General features: G+C 45.1%; 2 protein-coding genes across 4 annotated transcripts in view; both read left to right on the forward strand.

Annotated features, from left to right (window-relative positions):
- Positions 1 to 1,709: 1,709 nt before the first annotated feature.
- Positions 1,710 to 4,735, forward strand: cebpg (CCAAT enhancer binding protein gamma). 3 transcript variants are annotated; one of them, XM_065012498.1, is made up of 2 exons: positions 1,710 to 1,875; positions 3,709 to 4,735. In XM_065012498.1, exon 2 carries the CDS (start codon positions 3,831 to 3,833, stop codon positions 4,344 to 4,346), a length of 516 nt encoding a protein of 171 aa, XP_064868570.1. In that variant the 5' UTR covers positions 1,710 to 1,875; positions 3,709 to 3,830; the 3' UTR covers positions 4,347 to 4,735. The 3 variants fall into 3 exon arrangements, with proteins under 3 accessions (XP_064868570.1, XP_064868569.1, XP_064868568.1); XM_065012497.1 differs by having other exon boundaries at positions 1,710 to 1,858; XM_065012496.1 differs by lacking the exon at positions 1,710 to 1,875 and adding an exon at positions 2,580 to 2,611.
- An 8,500-nt stretch (positions 4,736 to 13,235) lies between these two features.
- cebpa (CCAAT enhancer binding protein alpha) overlaps positions 13,236 to 14,300 on the forward strand; it is a 3,360-nt gene continuing 2,295 nt past the window's right edge. Inside the window, exon 1 of the mRNA XM_029645506.2 lies at positions 13,236 to 14,300. This exon is cut by the window's right edge and continues 2,295 nt beyond it. Within this exon, the coding sequence (XP_029501366.1) occupies positions 13,535 to 14,300 (766 nt within the window). The 5' untranslated portion in view covers positions 13,236 to 13,534.

The raw sequence follows: 14,300 nt of genomic DNA on the forward strand, positions 1-14,300 counted from the left end.
CTAACCACTAGGCTACCACCCCTCCACTCTAACCACTAGTCTACCTGCCACCCTCCACTCTAACCCCTCCACCCCTCCACTAACCACTAGTCTACCCTGCCACCCTCCACTCTAACCACTAGCTACCTGCCGCCCCTCCACTCTAACCACTAGGCTACGCTGCCACCCCTCCACTCTAACCACTAGTCTAGCCTCCCCTCCACTCTAACCACTAGCTACCCTGCCCCCTCCACTCTAACCACTAGGCTACGCTGCCACCCCTCCACTCTAACCACTAGCTACGCTGCCCCCCTCCACTCTAACCACAGGCTAGGCTCCACTCTAACCACTAGGCCTCCACTCTAACCACTAGGCTACCCACCCCTCCACTCTAACCACTCCACCCCTCCCACTCTAACCACTAGTCTACCCTGCCACCCCCCTCCACTCTAACCACTAGGCTACGCTGCCACCCCTCCACTCTAACCACTAGGCTACGCTGCCACCCCCTCCACTCTAACCACTAGTCCCCTGCCACCTCCACTCTAACCACTAGTCTACCTGCCGCCCTCCACTCTAACCACTAGGCTACGCTGCCACCCCTCCACTCTAACCACTAGTCTACCTGCCTCCCCACCCCACTAGGCTACCCTCCACTCTAAACCACAGGCTAGTCCACTCTAACCACTAGGCTACCCCACCCCTCCACTCTAACCACTAGGCTACCCTGCCACCCCTCCACTCTAACCACTAGGCTACGCCGCCACCCCTCCACTCTAACCACTAGGCTACGCCGCCACCCCTCCACTCTAACCACTAGGCTACCCTGCCTCCCCATATTGATTGATTATCTTCATTCAATTGAAGGCTTATATGTTTTGGAGTTCCCCTTGGCTCCTTATCAATTCAAGTGGTAGCATAGTCTAGCACCACCTAGTGGTCTGTCACACAGAAATATTCTATAACGTTGAGATATGTTATTGGATTGATTTACAAGGGTTTTACTGGTGAATATGGCAATTATCCCACATGGGTCTACCACTTCTGACCAATCATATTAGCCAAACGAATCACTCCCTCTGATACGTGTATTAAAACGATATACTTTTATGGTCTGTTGTTCACAGGAATGTACTGAACAGGAAGGAGAGAGGGAAGAAGAGAGGGAAGGAGAGAGGGAAGGAGAGAGAGAGAGAGAGAGAGAGATTTGTAATAAAAAAGCTGGAATCTATGCTTCCCAACGTGATTTGAAAAGGATTTGTTTTGCTAAAAGAGTACAATGTTTTAGTTGAAGGCTACTTTAAGAATCTGTGTCTGTGTGAATCTGTGTCTGTGCTGCACAATGTGAATGATCCAAGATGATGCTACCACACCAAAGATGTGGAGATCACACATGCACAACTGTGTTATTATATGATATATCAAGAGCAATTTTGTATATTTAAATATTTAAAAAATATATATAACTAATTATTTATTTTTTTAACTAATGTCAACTGTTGGAATTTTGCGTCCCTCCCCTAAACAGGTCATTAGCAATGAACGAATTCATTGTGTGAACTCACGACATATATTTTTTCTTCTTCACATGACATAAATAACACTAGCTAAATGCAAATATAGTTCATCCCATTGGTTGTTCAACCTATCACTCAAGCAGTTTATTGCGTCACCCATCCTCACCGCCGAAGCTCATTGGCTGGGCTGGTAGATGCCCCTATATGGTCAAAACGATTTCGCAATACTTGGAGCAGCAACAAAACATACACAAGACTTCATCAACTAACTTATTTGGTCAACGGAAAAATACGGACATTTACTCCCAACTTTTTATACTTTTGATGGACAATTGACGACACCTAAAAAAAAAGCAGACAAGGTAACGTCGTTGATTTGGTATGTTTTTTCCCCAAGTCATCTTCTATGGGGGGAAAAAGGGTAATAGCTAGCTAGGCTAAATGGACTCCACAAACTGTACGGCATATTTGTGCTAATTTAGACACCAACTGTGGCCAGGCATGCTTCAAATAAAACTGTAGTTTACTAAACAGCGGTGTGATAAACTATGTTAAAAGTATATAGTGATGTGGCGTTCAAAGTGTGTGTTTTTTGACGTTAGGTGAGGTTATTTTCGGTTGTAAGGAAATGCTAGCTAGCTGTTAGCCAGTTGTCTAGTTAGCCAAGCTCCACGCCTCCTGCTATTGCCAAATCTCTCTATATAGGCTCTTTTGTCTATTTCCATACACATTCTAATTAACTAGTTAGTCTCACGTCAAAACGTTGTGTGTTAGTGTTTTTTTTTAGTGAATTCACCGGTACAATTATTTATTTATTTATTTTTATCCCAAAACGTCTGGGTTTTTTGTTGCTTACCACTGCATGGCTACGGAGTTCCTCTCCGGTGGCACAAAGCAGATCTGCCATGTACGGGAGGGAGGGATGCGATGATGCAATCACCGGCAACACTACCGTTAACTAGCAGACAGCTGAACTGACCGACAGGGAGAGAGAGAGATGTCACAGACACACAACTCCCTGTGTGACCTTATCAGACTAACGTTAACTATGATTTTTTTTTTCACTTTCCCTCAGGGAGAATAACATGCTGGTGATGATAGATACATGTTTTTTGGTGGGTGAATTCCCTCAAGGAGAATAACATATGTTTGTGATGAAATGTTGGGTGAATTAATGTAAATCGGGGGGGAGGGGCTTAAACCAGACCACCACTTTTGTCTCAGATCTGTTTTTACACAACAACAACAACAAAAAAAATACATCGACATTTTTAATGTCAATATGAAAATGCGCAATATTATTTAGCTACATATTCTAGATATGTTTTTGCATCAATGTAGCTTGTTTTCATAAATCACCCATCATGTGTTTTACAATAAACCGTCATCTCTGGTGGGTCAGACTGTGAACATACATGAGACTGGAGGTCTGTCTTCATAACTGGGCACCAAGAGTTCCAGTGATTGGATTTTTCCCCTCACTGGTTATTTGGACAAATCACGATGTCACAGACGGATAGAATATTTAGAATTTCTGATTGGTGGTGGTGGTGTGTTGGGGTGGGTGGGTGGGGGGGGGGGGGCATTTGACCTGTGGACTTGTCCTTAATTTGTAAATGGAGAGGGAGGAGTTCCTCATTCTAGCATCTCTTCTCATAACCCATGTGGACCCAGATCTTTATTTATTTATTTATGTCTGGTGAAATCAAGATTACTAGAAATGATATGGGGCTCCCGAGTAGCGCAGCATCTCAGTGCTAGAGGCGTCACTACAGACGCCCTGGTTCGATTCCAGGCTGTATCACAACCGGCCATGATTGGGAGTCCCATAGGGCGGCGCACAATTGGCCCAGTGTCGTCCGGCTTAGGTTTTGACCAGGGTAGGCCGTCATTGTAAATAATAATTTGTTCTTAACTGACTTGCCTAGTTAAATGTAAAATAAAATAATAATAATAATGGTGCTACTGAGGTTGAGTCCTGCTGTTTCCCTGACTACACTTGACTCAAGTAGTTCTGACTAAATGTGCTGTTTCCATGACTACCCTTGATTCAATTAGTTCCGACTAAAAGCTCATAGTCTAGAATGTTCTTAGCTGTCACCTGTTTGTTGCCTATTTTTAATAATGAATCCCCTAATCAACATGTGTTTCTTACCTTTTTTTTCTCTCTTCTCGAGGGAAAGACTTAACATATTTCACCTTGTCCTTCCAGACTCCAGTAACTCCAGTCTACAGGAGTGCGTCCAGACACCCATTCATCCAGAGTGCCACCCAACCAGCACGCCAGTCATAGCGGACGGACAGCGAGGCGAGCGGTCAGCAGATCCAAACCAAATGAGCAAGAGGTCTCAGCAGACGATAAGCACGGAGCAGAACAGGGGGACTGTTAGTGTGATCCAGGGCCAGGCTAGTGGAACAACAACAACAACAACATCAACAACAACAGGAAGCTTACAGCTGGTACCCCAGCTAGTCCCTGCCACCCCAGCCGGAGGAGGAGGAGGCAAGGCCAAGATGAAGAAGACGTCGGGGGACAAGGACAGTGACGAGTACCGCCAGCGGCGGGAACGGAACAACCTGGCGGTTAAGAAGAGCAGGATGAGATCCAAGCAGAAGGCCCAGGACACGCAGCAACGTGTCAACGAGCTGAAAGAGGAGAACGAGAGGCTGGAGGCCAAGATCAAGCTGCTCAGCAAAGAGCTGTCTGTCCTCAAGGACCTCTTCCTGGAACACGCCCACAACCTGGCCGACAACGTCCAAGCGCCTGGCGCAGAGGGGGCCAGCCCCGCCCACAACAACAACAACAACAACAATGGGGCGTGTAACAACAACAACAACAGCAGCCAGTGAGAAGAGGGCAGGGACATGAAATATGATACCTCACGGTTGAGTGCTTCCCAAATGGCACCCTATTTCCCCATAGGGCCCTGGTCTAAAGTAGTGCACTATGAAGGGAATAGGGGGCCATTTTGAGTCAACCAGGGTGATGGTAAATAGACAGCTCGCCACTGCTTCTTAGCCATACTGGAGTTTCTTCCTCTGGCTCCTCCCAGAGATGATATATACTGGCAGAGAGATTTCACTGTTGTCTTCCTTGTGCGTTCAGATTGGTTCACAATGATGAGATTTCTTCTTCTTCTTCTTCTTCTTCTTCTTTTTTTTTTACAATTTGGAGACATTTCTAAAGGAGACCCTGTTGAGTCACAAGATAAACTATTCACTAGTTAAGATGTGGGTGAGGGGGGAAAGTATATATTTTATTATTTTTGGTTTCTTGTTCCTTTTTTAAAAGAATGTTTGGTGAACTAGCTACCATTTTTTGTCTGGCGTTTTTAGTATTGTCAGTACATTCACTACGGTTGAAGTTAATCAGAATGATGCCTGTTTTTATTTTTTTGGGGGGGGATGTAGCTCTGTGAGGACGATCAGCTGTCTGTCCTGTCTCCCTGTAGCGTCTGTTGGCTTCAGATATGCACACGTTGTACATTTTTTATTTTTTAAATATATATATATATATATATATATATTTTGTTGTTGTGTCCTAATCGAATGGCTTTACTTCTGCTTTGAGCTGTTTTGGGTAGAAGAGGACTGTAAATATCAAGAGTCAAATACAAAGAGGTAGGATTGGACCCAAAGCCTAACTTAAAATCAGAACGCTTAAACCTTATTTTTCTTTTTGCTCAAGACGTGTTGTGTTGTTGACGTCAAATGGGAGCTTTTCATAATCTCGAGTTAGGTTTCAGGCCTGTGTGAGATACAGTCAGTCGCTGTGTTTATTTACCCATAGTTCCAACAGGCCTCAGACCAGCCCCTTTCAGTCAGAGACCCAGATAGACAGAGGTGGTGTCTCAAACAGCGCCCTGTTCCCTAGACGGTGCACTAGTTTCGACCCCTATGTGAGCACTGCTCAAAAGAAAAGGTTTCAAATGTAGTTCGCTAAATAAGGAATTAGGGTGCCATTTGGGATACAGGCTGGGGGGGGCAGAGGTGTGTTCGCAGTTAAGGAGTGTCCCAGCCCAGACTATCATGCAACCTCCGTGGGATTAAACTCCAGACGTTTCGCACGGCGTCACAGGCCGCCGCTAAATCAAAGTTAAGCCTTTCTCCAAACCAAACCCTAAAAACCTGGAGAGACAGAGACCGAACAACAGGACAATGAGCCATTCTGTCTGTCTGGGCGGTGGGGATGCTAAACAGAGACCTCCTCCCGCCTCCAGTGGTGTCCCAGTCAGAGCTCAGCTTTGTAGAACAGAGCGAGGCTCACGTGTGGCTCCGGAGGCTCAGCCTCCAGTGGTGTCAGGCTCAGTCAGAGGCTCAGTCAGAATTTGTAGAGAGACGAAGGCAGGCTCAGTCGGAGGCTCAGTCAGAATGTGTAGAGAGACGAAGGCAGGCTCAGTCGGAGGCTCAGTCGGAGGCTCAGTCAGAATGTGTAGAAAGAAAGGCAGGCTCAGTCGGAGGCTCAGTCAGAATGTGTAGAAAGAAAGGCAGGCTCAGTCGGAGGCTCAGTCGGAGGCTCAGTCAGAATGTGTAGAAAGAAAGGCAGGCTCAGTCGGAGGCTCAGTCAGAATGTGTAGAGACGAAGGCAGGCTCAGTCGGAGGCTCAGTCGGAGGCTCAGTCAGAATGTGTAGAGAGAAAGGCAGGCTCAGTCAGAATGTGTAGAGAGAAAGGCAGGCCCAGTCAGAGGCTCAGTCAGAATGTGTAGAGAGAAAGGCAGGCCCAGTCAGAGGCTCAGTCAGAATGTGTAGAAAGAAAGGCAGACACCAGATTTTTTTTTGTGTGTGTTTTGTTTCTGTCGTCAGACTTGAGTTATTATCCAGCTGTAGGATTGTCTCCTCTGAAACAACGGCATATTCTGATGTTATGAGGAAGACGATGTGGATGTGTATTTGGCCAGAGGAGTCGACGTTGTCTGTTGAGTGTCTGTGATTTATAGGATGCGTCCCCAATGGCACCCTGTCCCCGATTTTTATAGTGCACTACTTTTTGAGTAGAGCCTTGTCAACAGGCAGTGCACTATAATACAACATCTAGGGTGCCTCTTGGCTGTTGTAGACTTCTGTACCTCAGGCTACCAGTATTAGCCACACCAGACAGGGCCTTTTTCTTTCTCAACAAGACCTCTGAAGCATCTTTTCAATTTTTAATTTTCATTTTGTAATCTTTGTTTTTCTACAACTTGGATTTTTTTAAAAAGCAGCATGATGGAAGTGGTTTGCATGGGGGGGGGGGGGGGCACTGTTCAAATATGTCTTCTTTTTTTTTGTTGCATAAAAGAGAAACAATAGCAAATATGGGCATATTGAAACTATTCTGTTGTTGAACTCTTGATCTAAAAATGAAAATAATGTCTGAAATTCAATAGAAAAATATTTTGTACAAAAAAAAATGTGACAAATTTTGATAAATATTTCCATGAATATTTTGTTTTTGGTTTGAATGTTGCTGGGCAGCATTTTCTCTTAGCTAGACTTGCTCTCTTTTTTTTAATAAGATTCTATTGGGGTAACGTGCATTTGTAAATTAAAATTGAGTACAAACTTTCAACCAATCATTTTTTTTGTTTTTGTGTGTGTAATCAATGTTTTATGGGAATTGTAAACACACACATCTCAATTGAATTTAGAGCAGGAATCAGGAACTAAATTCAGCTGCGGGCCGATTCTTTCTGGAAGGATGGTCAGGGCTAGAACATAATTAAATAAATCATTTGTGGACTGCTAATGAACCGCAAGAAGCCCAAACTAATAATATTTTCACTAAAACATAATCATTTCAAACCTTGGTTACATTTTGTATATAAAAGTATTCACCTCCCTTGGCATTGTTCCTATTTTGTTGCCTTACAACCTAAAATGTTTGTAAACTTTCATTTAAATAGATTTTATTTTATTGGGGGGGGGGGGTGGGTTTGTATCCTTTGATTTACACAACATGCCCACCACTTTGAAGATGCAAAATGTGTTTTATTGTGAAACAAACCAGGAACGAGCGTGCACAACCATTATACTAACTACTATGCTAGTCAATACTTTGTGGAGCCACCTTTTGCAGCAAATACAGCTGCAAGTCTCTTGGGGTATGTCTCTATAAGCTTGGGACTTCCAGCCACTGGGATTTTTGCCCATTCTTCAAGGCAAAACTGCTCCAGCTCCTTCAAGTTGGATGGGTTCCGCTGGTGTGCAGCAATCTTTGAGTCATACCAGAGATTCTCAATTGGATTGAGGTCTGGGCTTTGACTAGGCCATTCCAAGACATTTAAATGTTTCCCCTTAAACCACTCAAGTGTTGTTTCAGCAGTATGCTTCGGATCATTGTCCTGCTGGAAGGTGAACCTCCGTCCCTGTCTCAAATCTCTGGAAGACAAAGAGGTTTCCCTCAAGAATTTCCCTGTATTTAGCACCATCCATCATTCCTTCAATTCTGACCAGTTTCCCTGCCGATGGAAAAAATATCCCCACAGCATGACACTGGCACCACCATGCTTCACTGTGGGGATGGTGTTCTCGAGGTGATGAGAGGTGTTGGGTTTGTGGCAGATATAACTTTTTCATTGATGGCCAAAAAGCTACATTTTAGTCTCAACTGACCAGAGTACCTTCTTCCATATGTTTGGGGAGTCTCCCACATGCCTTTTGGCGAACACCGAACATAATTGATCATTTTTTTCTTTAAGCAATGCCTTTTTTCTGGCCACTCTTCCATAAAGCCCAGCTCTGTGGAGTGTACAGCTTAAAGTGGTCCTATGGACAGATACTCCGATCTCTGCTGTGCAGCTACTTCAAGGTTATCTTTGGTCTCTTTGTTGCCTCTCTGTTTAATGCCCTCCTTGCCTGGGTTTTGGCAGGTTTGTTGTGGTGCCATTATTCTTTCCATTTTTATAATAATGTATTTAATGGTGCTCCGTGGGATGTTCAAAGTTTAGGATATTTTTTTATAACCCAAACCTGATCTGTACTTCTCCACAACTTTGTCCCTGACGTGTTTGGAGAGCTCCTTGGTGTTCATGGTGATGCTTGCTTGGTGTTGTTACAGACTCTGGGGCCTTTCAGAACAGGTGTATATATACTGAGATCATGTGACAGATCATGTGACACTTAGATTGCACACAGGTGGATTTTATGTAACTAATTATGTGACTTCTGAAGGTAATTGGTTGCACCAGATCTTATTTAGGGGGAATAAAGTAATTAATTAATTAACAACATGTTTTTTCTTCACCAATGTGGACAATTTTTGTGTTTGTCTGTTACATGAAATCCAAATAAAAATCCATTTTAATTACAGGTTGTAATGCAGCTTAATAGGAAAAACACCAAGGGGGATGAATACTTTTACAAGGCGCCTCATGATCACATCTCTTTATTATACCAGGGAACAGATTTACAATATTTAAATCACTTGGAGCTGATTGGCTGGTGTTTTTAGTAATACATTAATTATTTTAGTATTTTACGTCCAACAACAAAAAAAAAGGCTTTTTTTTTTTTTTTTTTTTTTGTTGCTCAGAGACCTTGGGGAGGGGGGGTTTGCTCAGAGACCTTGGGGAGGGGGGGTTGCTCAGAGACCTTGGGGAGGGGAAGGGGGTTAAAATCCCCCTTGGGGCCGACCAGTTGGAATAGAGGTTGATTTCAGTGCGGACAGTCTGAGTGATATGGATGGTCATTCTATAGATCTAGATATAAAGGATTGAACTACATATCTCTTCACATAAGAACTACTGGTTCAGTAGCTCAGCTTCTAGACTATCTATGATCCATTTAATGGACTGTCTGATTCCAAACAATTTCAAAGCAGCGAATGGATGAGAAATGACAGATAAACCTGGTTACCAACCTGGTTACCAACCTGGTTACCAATATGACCATGCCCCCCCCCAAACACAGAACAAGGTGTTCAACTGGACTCATCACACACTCAAATGACACCCTATTCCCTATGTAGTGCACTACTTTAGACCAGAGCACTATGGGTCTCTCTATGTGCTTTGGTCAAAAGTAGTGCACTAAATATAGGGAATAGGGTGCCATAGGGCTCTGGTCTAAAGTAGTGCACTATATAGGGAATAGGGTGCCATAGGACTCTGGTCTAAAGTAGTGCACTATATAGGGAATAGGGTGCCATAGGGCTCTGGTCTAAAGTAGTGCACTATATAGGGAATAGGGTGCCATAGGACTCTGGTCTAAAGTAGTGCACTATATAGGGGATAGGGTGCCATTTGGTACTTATCGAGGGGGACTTGGTTATCTAACTCAGTCCTGACTCACTGTTCTAACCAGAGCTCAGTAAACAGCTCTGTATGGAGAGGGGAGCGAGCCAGCTTTGTTCAGTGAGGCCTTTGATTGGCTAGCTCGTTATTCTGTCACTAGGTGAGCACAGAGCCAAGTTCTATTTCTGTTTGTCTCTGAAGGCTGAGTCAATGAACACAGCTTATTTAAAGACCTGTGCAAACACCCAGAGAGAGAACAGGGTGGAGCCACCACTCGGGGCATGGGGAGGGACAGTAGTACATCACCTTACCTTTAACAGCCTCGACACAAAGCAAACATTCACTGCAGTGGTTCACCTCTCAGTCATCTACCTCACTCTGTATCTCTTCATGGTGATGCCCTGTCAAGATCTACCTGCCAATAATCACCCTCTCGGTGCCCCTCCCTCTCGGTGCTCCTCCCTACCTCCCTAAACTTATAAATCATGTCTAAGGAATGGAGGACAAATCTTTATCGCTCAGTCAAGATAATGAATTGAATCATTGACGCAGTGCTATTCAGACCAACCCTAAATAGACCTGACATACGTTTCAATACTGTCTACTACAACAGTAGAGAGTCTGCCTGCAGCCGTCCAGTTGGGAAGGACTTCTCTCCATGTTCCTGCTCAGAGGGACGATGTGTATCTTCAGGTAGACTAGTGGTTAGAGTGGAGGGACGGCAGGTAGACTAGTGGTTAGAGTGGAGGGGCAGCAGGTACCCTAGTGGTTAGAGGGGAGGGACGGCAGGTAGACTAGTGGTTAGAGTGGAGGGACGATGTGTATCTTCAGGTAGACTAGTGGTTAGAGTGGAGGGGCAGCAGGTAGACTAGTGGTTAGAGTGGAGGGGCGGCAGGTAGACTAGTGGTTAGAGTGGAGGGGAGGCAGGTAGACTAGTGGTTAGAGTGGAGGGGCAGCAGGTAGACTAGTGGTTAGAGTGGAGGGGCGGCAGGTAGACTAGTGGTTAGAGGGGAGGGGAGGCAGGTAGACTAGTGGTTAGAGTGGAGGGGCGGCAGGTAGACTAGTGGTTAGAGTGGAGGGACGGCAGGGTAGACTAGTGGTTAGAGTGGAGGGGCGGCAGGTAGACTAGTGGTTAGAGTGGAGGGACGGCAGGGTAGCCTAGTGGTTAGAGTGGAGGGGCGGCAGGTAGACTAGTGGTTAGAGTGGAGGGACGGCAGGGTAGCCTAGTGGTTAGAGTGGAGGGGCGGCAGGTAGACTAGTGGTTAGAGTGGAGGGACGGCAGGGTAGCCTAGTGGTTAGAGGGGAGGGGAGGCAGGTAGCCTAGTGGTTAGAGTGGAGGGACGGCAGGGTAGACTAGTGGTTAGAGCGTTGGACTTGTAACTGAAAGGTTGCAAGATCTAATTCCCTGAGTTGACAAGGTAAAAAACTGTCGTTCTGCCCCTACCACTGTTCCTAGGCCATAATGGAAAATAAGAATGTGTTCTTAACTGACCTGCCTAGTTAAAATAAAGGTAAATCAATTGGCTTGCTGTGTCTGGCCTTCAATCAGTCTTTATTTATTGGTCTGATTTCAGTTTTTCACTAGTATTAAAGATGTAGGTTATTTTGGAAAACCTTTCATGTGTAGAAGGTATAGAATACTAAACCAAGACATTCCAAGTAGACTAGACGTATTGAATAGGTCTAGCCTGTTGCCTTTGATTCGTTATATGCGACTGCGAGAAATATCTAGCTTTGGTCCAGGGTGTTACATGCGGCTTGCTGTCGCTGAGCTGCTCGTAACGCTCGCTGTCGCTGAGCTATGAAACACCGTTCTCCGTTTGTGCTCAGTTGGAAGGGTTTCCTTGCTGCAACAACAGAGGGAGCTCCCTGCCCGTTGACATGAGTCTGTCTGGTGCCTGGTGTGGTTCCTCTGTGCCTTGGTTATTAACATGCACGCTCACACAACCCATGACGCGTGATTACACGGGTTCTTCCGCTAGAGTAGCCCACTTCATTCCGCATAACATTACATCGCAAGAACAAGTTTATGATGTAAATGAAAGTATGCACATAAACCCTTTTAATCCTAAATTTAAAAAAAAACTTGTAAAACACCAAAGTATTGTATCCTTATATGTCGTGTAGCCTTACTAATAAACTATGCGGCTCTCTTTAGTGTTAACATTTTGACGCGGTTCAGATCGGACTCAAGCACAGGGGGGTGGGGTTGCTAACACTTTAATTGGGGGGGGGGACGTGCTCGTGGTAACTGCTGGAGCAGAATTTGGTGGAATGGTATCAAACATGCCATTTTCATGTATTCCGTTTCCAGACATTATTATGAGCCGTTCTCCCCTCACCAGCCTCCACTGGACTCGATCCGTCAGCGTCTCTTTACTTTTGGAATGTTAATGCGTCAGTTAAAACAGGGCGATCTATCTATCGGGCATTTATCCATTATGGAGCGAGGCAAGCCCCACCAAGATAGTAAACTCACGACGCCGGGTGACGAGTGCTCTGCCCCCCCGGATCCGGTGTATTGGCTAATCCCCTAGTCTATCGAAAAGCGCGCAACAGGTAGCCGAGCGTGCTCTTCCGCAGAGGAAGCAGCCAGTCGCAAACTGCGCGCGGCGCTGCAGACACTGTCAGTTGATGTCTCAGGTATCGAGTTTAAGAGCTGGGAGAGATTACCGCTCTGTGTATTATCGTGTATGATTCTCATCGGTGCACTTTGCACATAGAATCCAATTTAAGTATCGATTTAAAGATTGTGAATTGATAAATGAGTGGCACCGTGCACATGTATTTGCATATTGGCCTATTTAGTTTGACAATTAGCCCTAATTTATTATGTGCCCAATATGTATTGTGTTTCTACCAAATGTGTTGTGAAACTGGCGTTAAAACCCTCCACCTCCATCGTATTGATACATATGAAAGAGAAAGGGAATATGTGAGTAAAATAAAATACAATATATTTTGTATTAATACATTATGAAATAACTAATGTTCAAATAGTGTATTATTAACGTCACTTATATTAACGGCTTTTTACCGTTAGTAGAAGCGTCGATGGAACAACCAAATAATAATAAGTTTAATAACCAAATAATATTTCATGTAAAATATGCTAAATATTTTTGGGACACTCAAGTATCAAAATAAGCATCAAAATAGTCTTATATATTGAAATGAGGCTGTTGCGTGGCTCTGCTGGGGACGTTTGGTGTTCAACTGCACAAGGGGAAACTGTTCGAAAGAGATGATATATTATGACAATCAATCAATGTGTTATACAACTTAAAACATATTTAAATAATGTCAAACCAAATGTGTTTTGCTAATATTAATATATTATTCATATTTAAAAATCATTTTTAAGTGATCCAATTGATTAAATTCGATATATATTCTCCAGGTGTAAAGTGATTTGGCCTTGGATCTCCAGTCTAGTCTACTATAACCTACTGCTGCTTGGAGGCGCGCAATAGGACCCTGCGTGCTACGCGTCCGCCCCCTTCCCTCTGCATATATAGGAGAGAGGAGAGTACTTTGACAGTTGTGAGGTTCAGCAGCCTGGAGTAGTTCAACCTGCAGCTAAAACAGTGTCCTTTAGTACTATAGTCTCGAGGAAACCAGTCGTACCAGGTAAAGTCACTAGTCTTTATTCAAGACATTTAGTTTATAGCTTCTCGTGGCGAGTTAGAGATTTACTTCATACCTGGAGAGAGCACCTGTGAAGGAGCTGTCCTGTTTATTCGTCTAGCCAGTGCGGCTTCCTCCGGTACTGTGAGCAAGCTGGATTCCCGCAGCTCCTCACCATGTCTGGCGGGTTATAGATATTCCATGGAGCAACCAAACCTCTATGAGGTCGCCCCACGACCGCTAATGACCAGCCTAGCCCAGAGCCAGAGTCAGCAAAGCGCCTACTGCTACAAAGACCCCTCCTCCGCTGCACCCGGAGCAGGAGGAGACCTCGGCGAGATCTGTGAGAACGAAAACTCCATTGACATCAGCGCTTACATCGACCCTGCAGCCTTCAACGACGAGTTCCTGGCTGATCTATTCCACAACAGCTCGAAGCAAGAGAAACTCAAGCTGGCGAACAGTGAGTACGAATCCTACCCCCACGGGGTGAGCTCTGGCTCGGGGGCGCACCACCAACAGCAGCAGCAGCAGCAGGGCTATGGTTGTATTCCCGGGTATATGGACACATCTAAACTTGAACCCATTTACGATAACCAGTCCACGAGAATCAGACCTGTGGCGATAAAGCAAGAGCCCAGAGAGGAAGATGAAATGAGCCATTCTATGCCTCCAACCTACCACCATTCCCACCAGCATCTCCCACAGCACCTATCCCATCTTCAGTACCAGATTGCGCACTGCGCGCAGACGACCATGCATCTCCAACCGGGACACCCGACGCCTCCACCGACGCCCGTCCCGAGTCCACACCACAGGGATGGCAGCATGTCATCCGTTGGATCCATGAAGATGATGGGACGCGACGACCGAGACCGAGACCGGGGTAAATCCAAAAAGCGCGTCGACAAGGCCAGCACGGAGTACCGGTTGAGGCGGGAGAGGAACAACGTCGCGGTGAGGAAGA

The sequence above is a fragment of the Oncorhynchus nerka genome, linkage group LG27 (assembly GCF_034236695.1).
Source record: "Oncorhynchus nerka isolate Pitt River linkage group LG27, Oner_Uvic_2.0, whole genome shotgun sequence".
NCBI lineage: Eukaryota > Metazoa > Chordata > Actinopteri > Salmoniformes > Salmonidae > Oncorhynchus > Oncorhynchus nerka.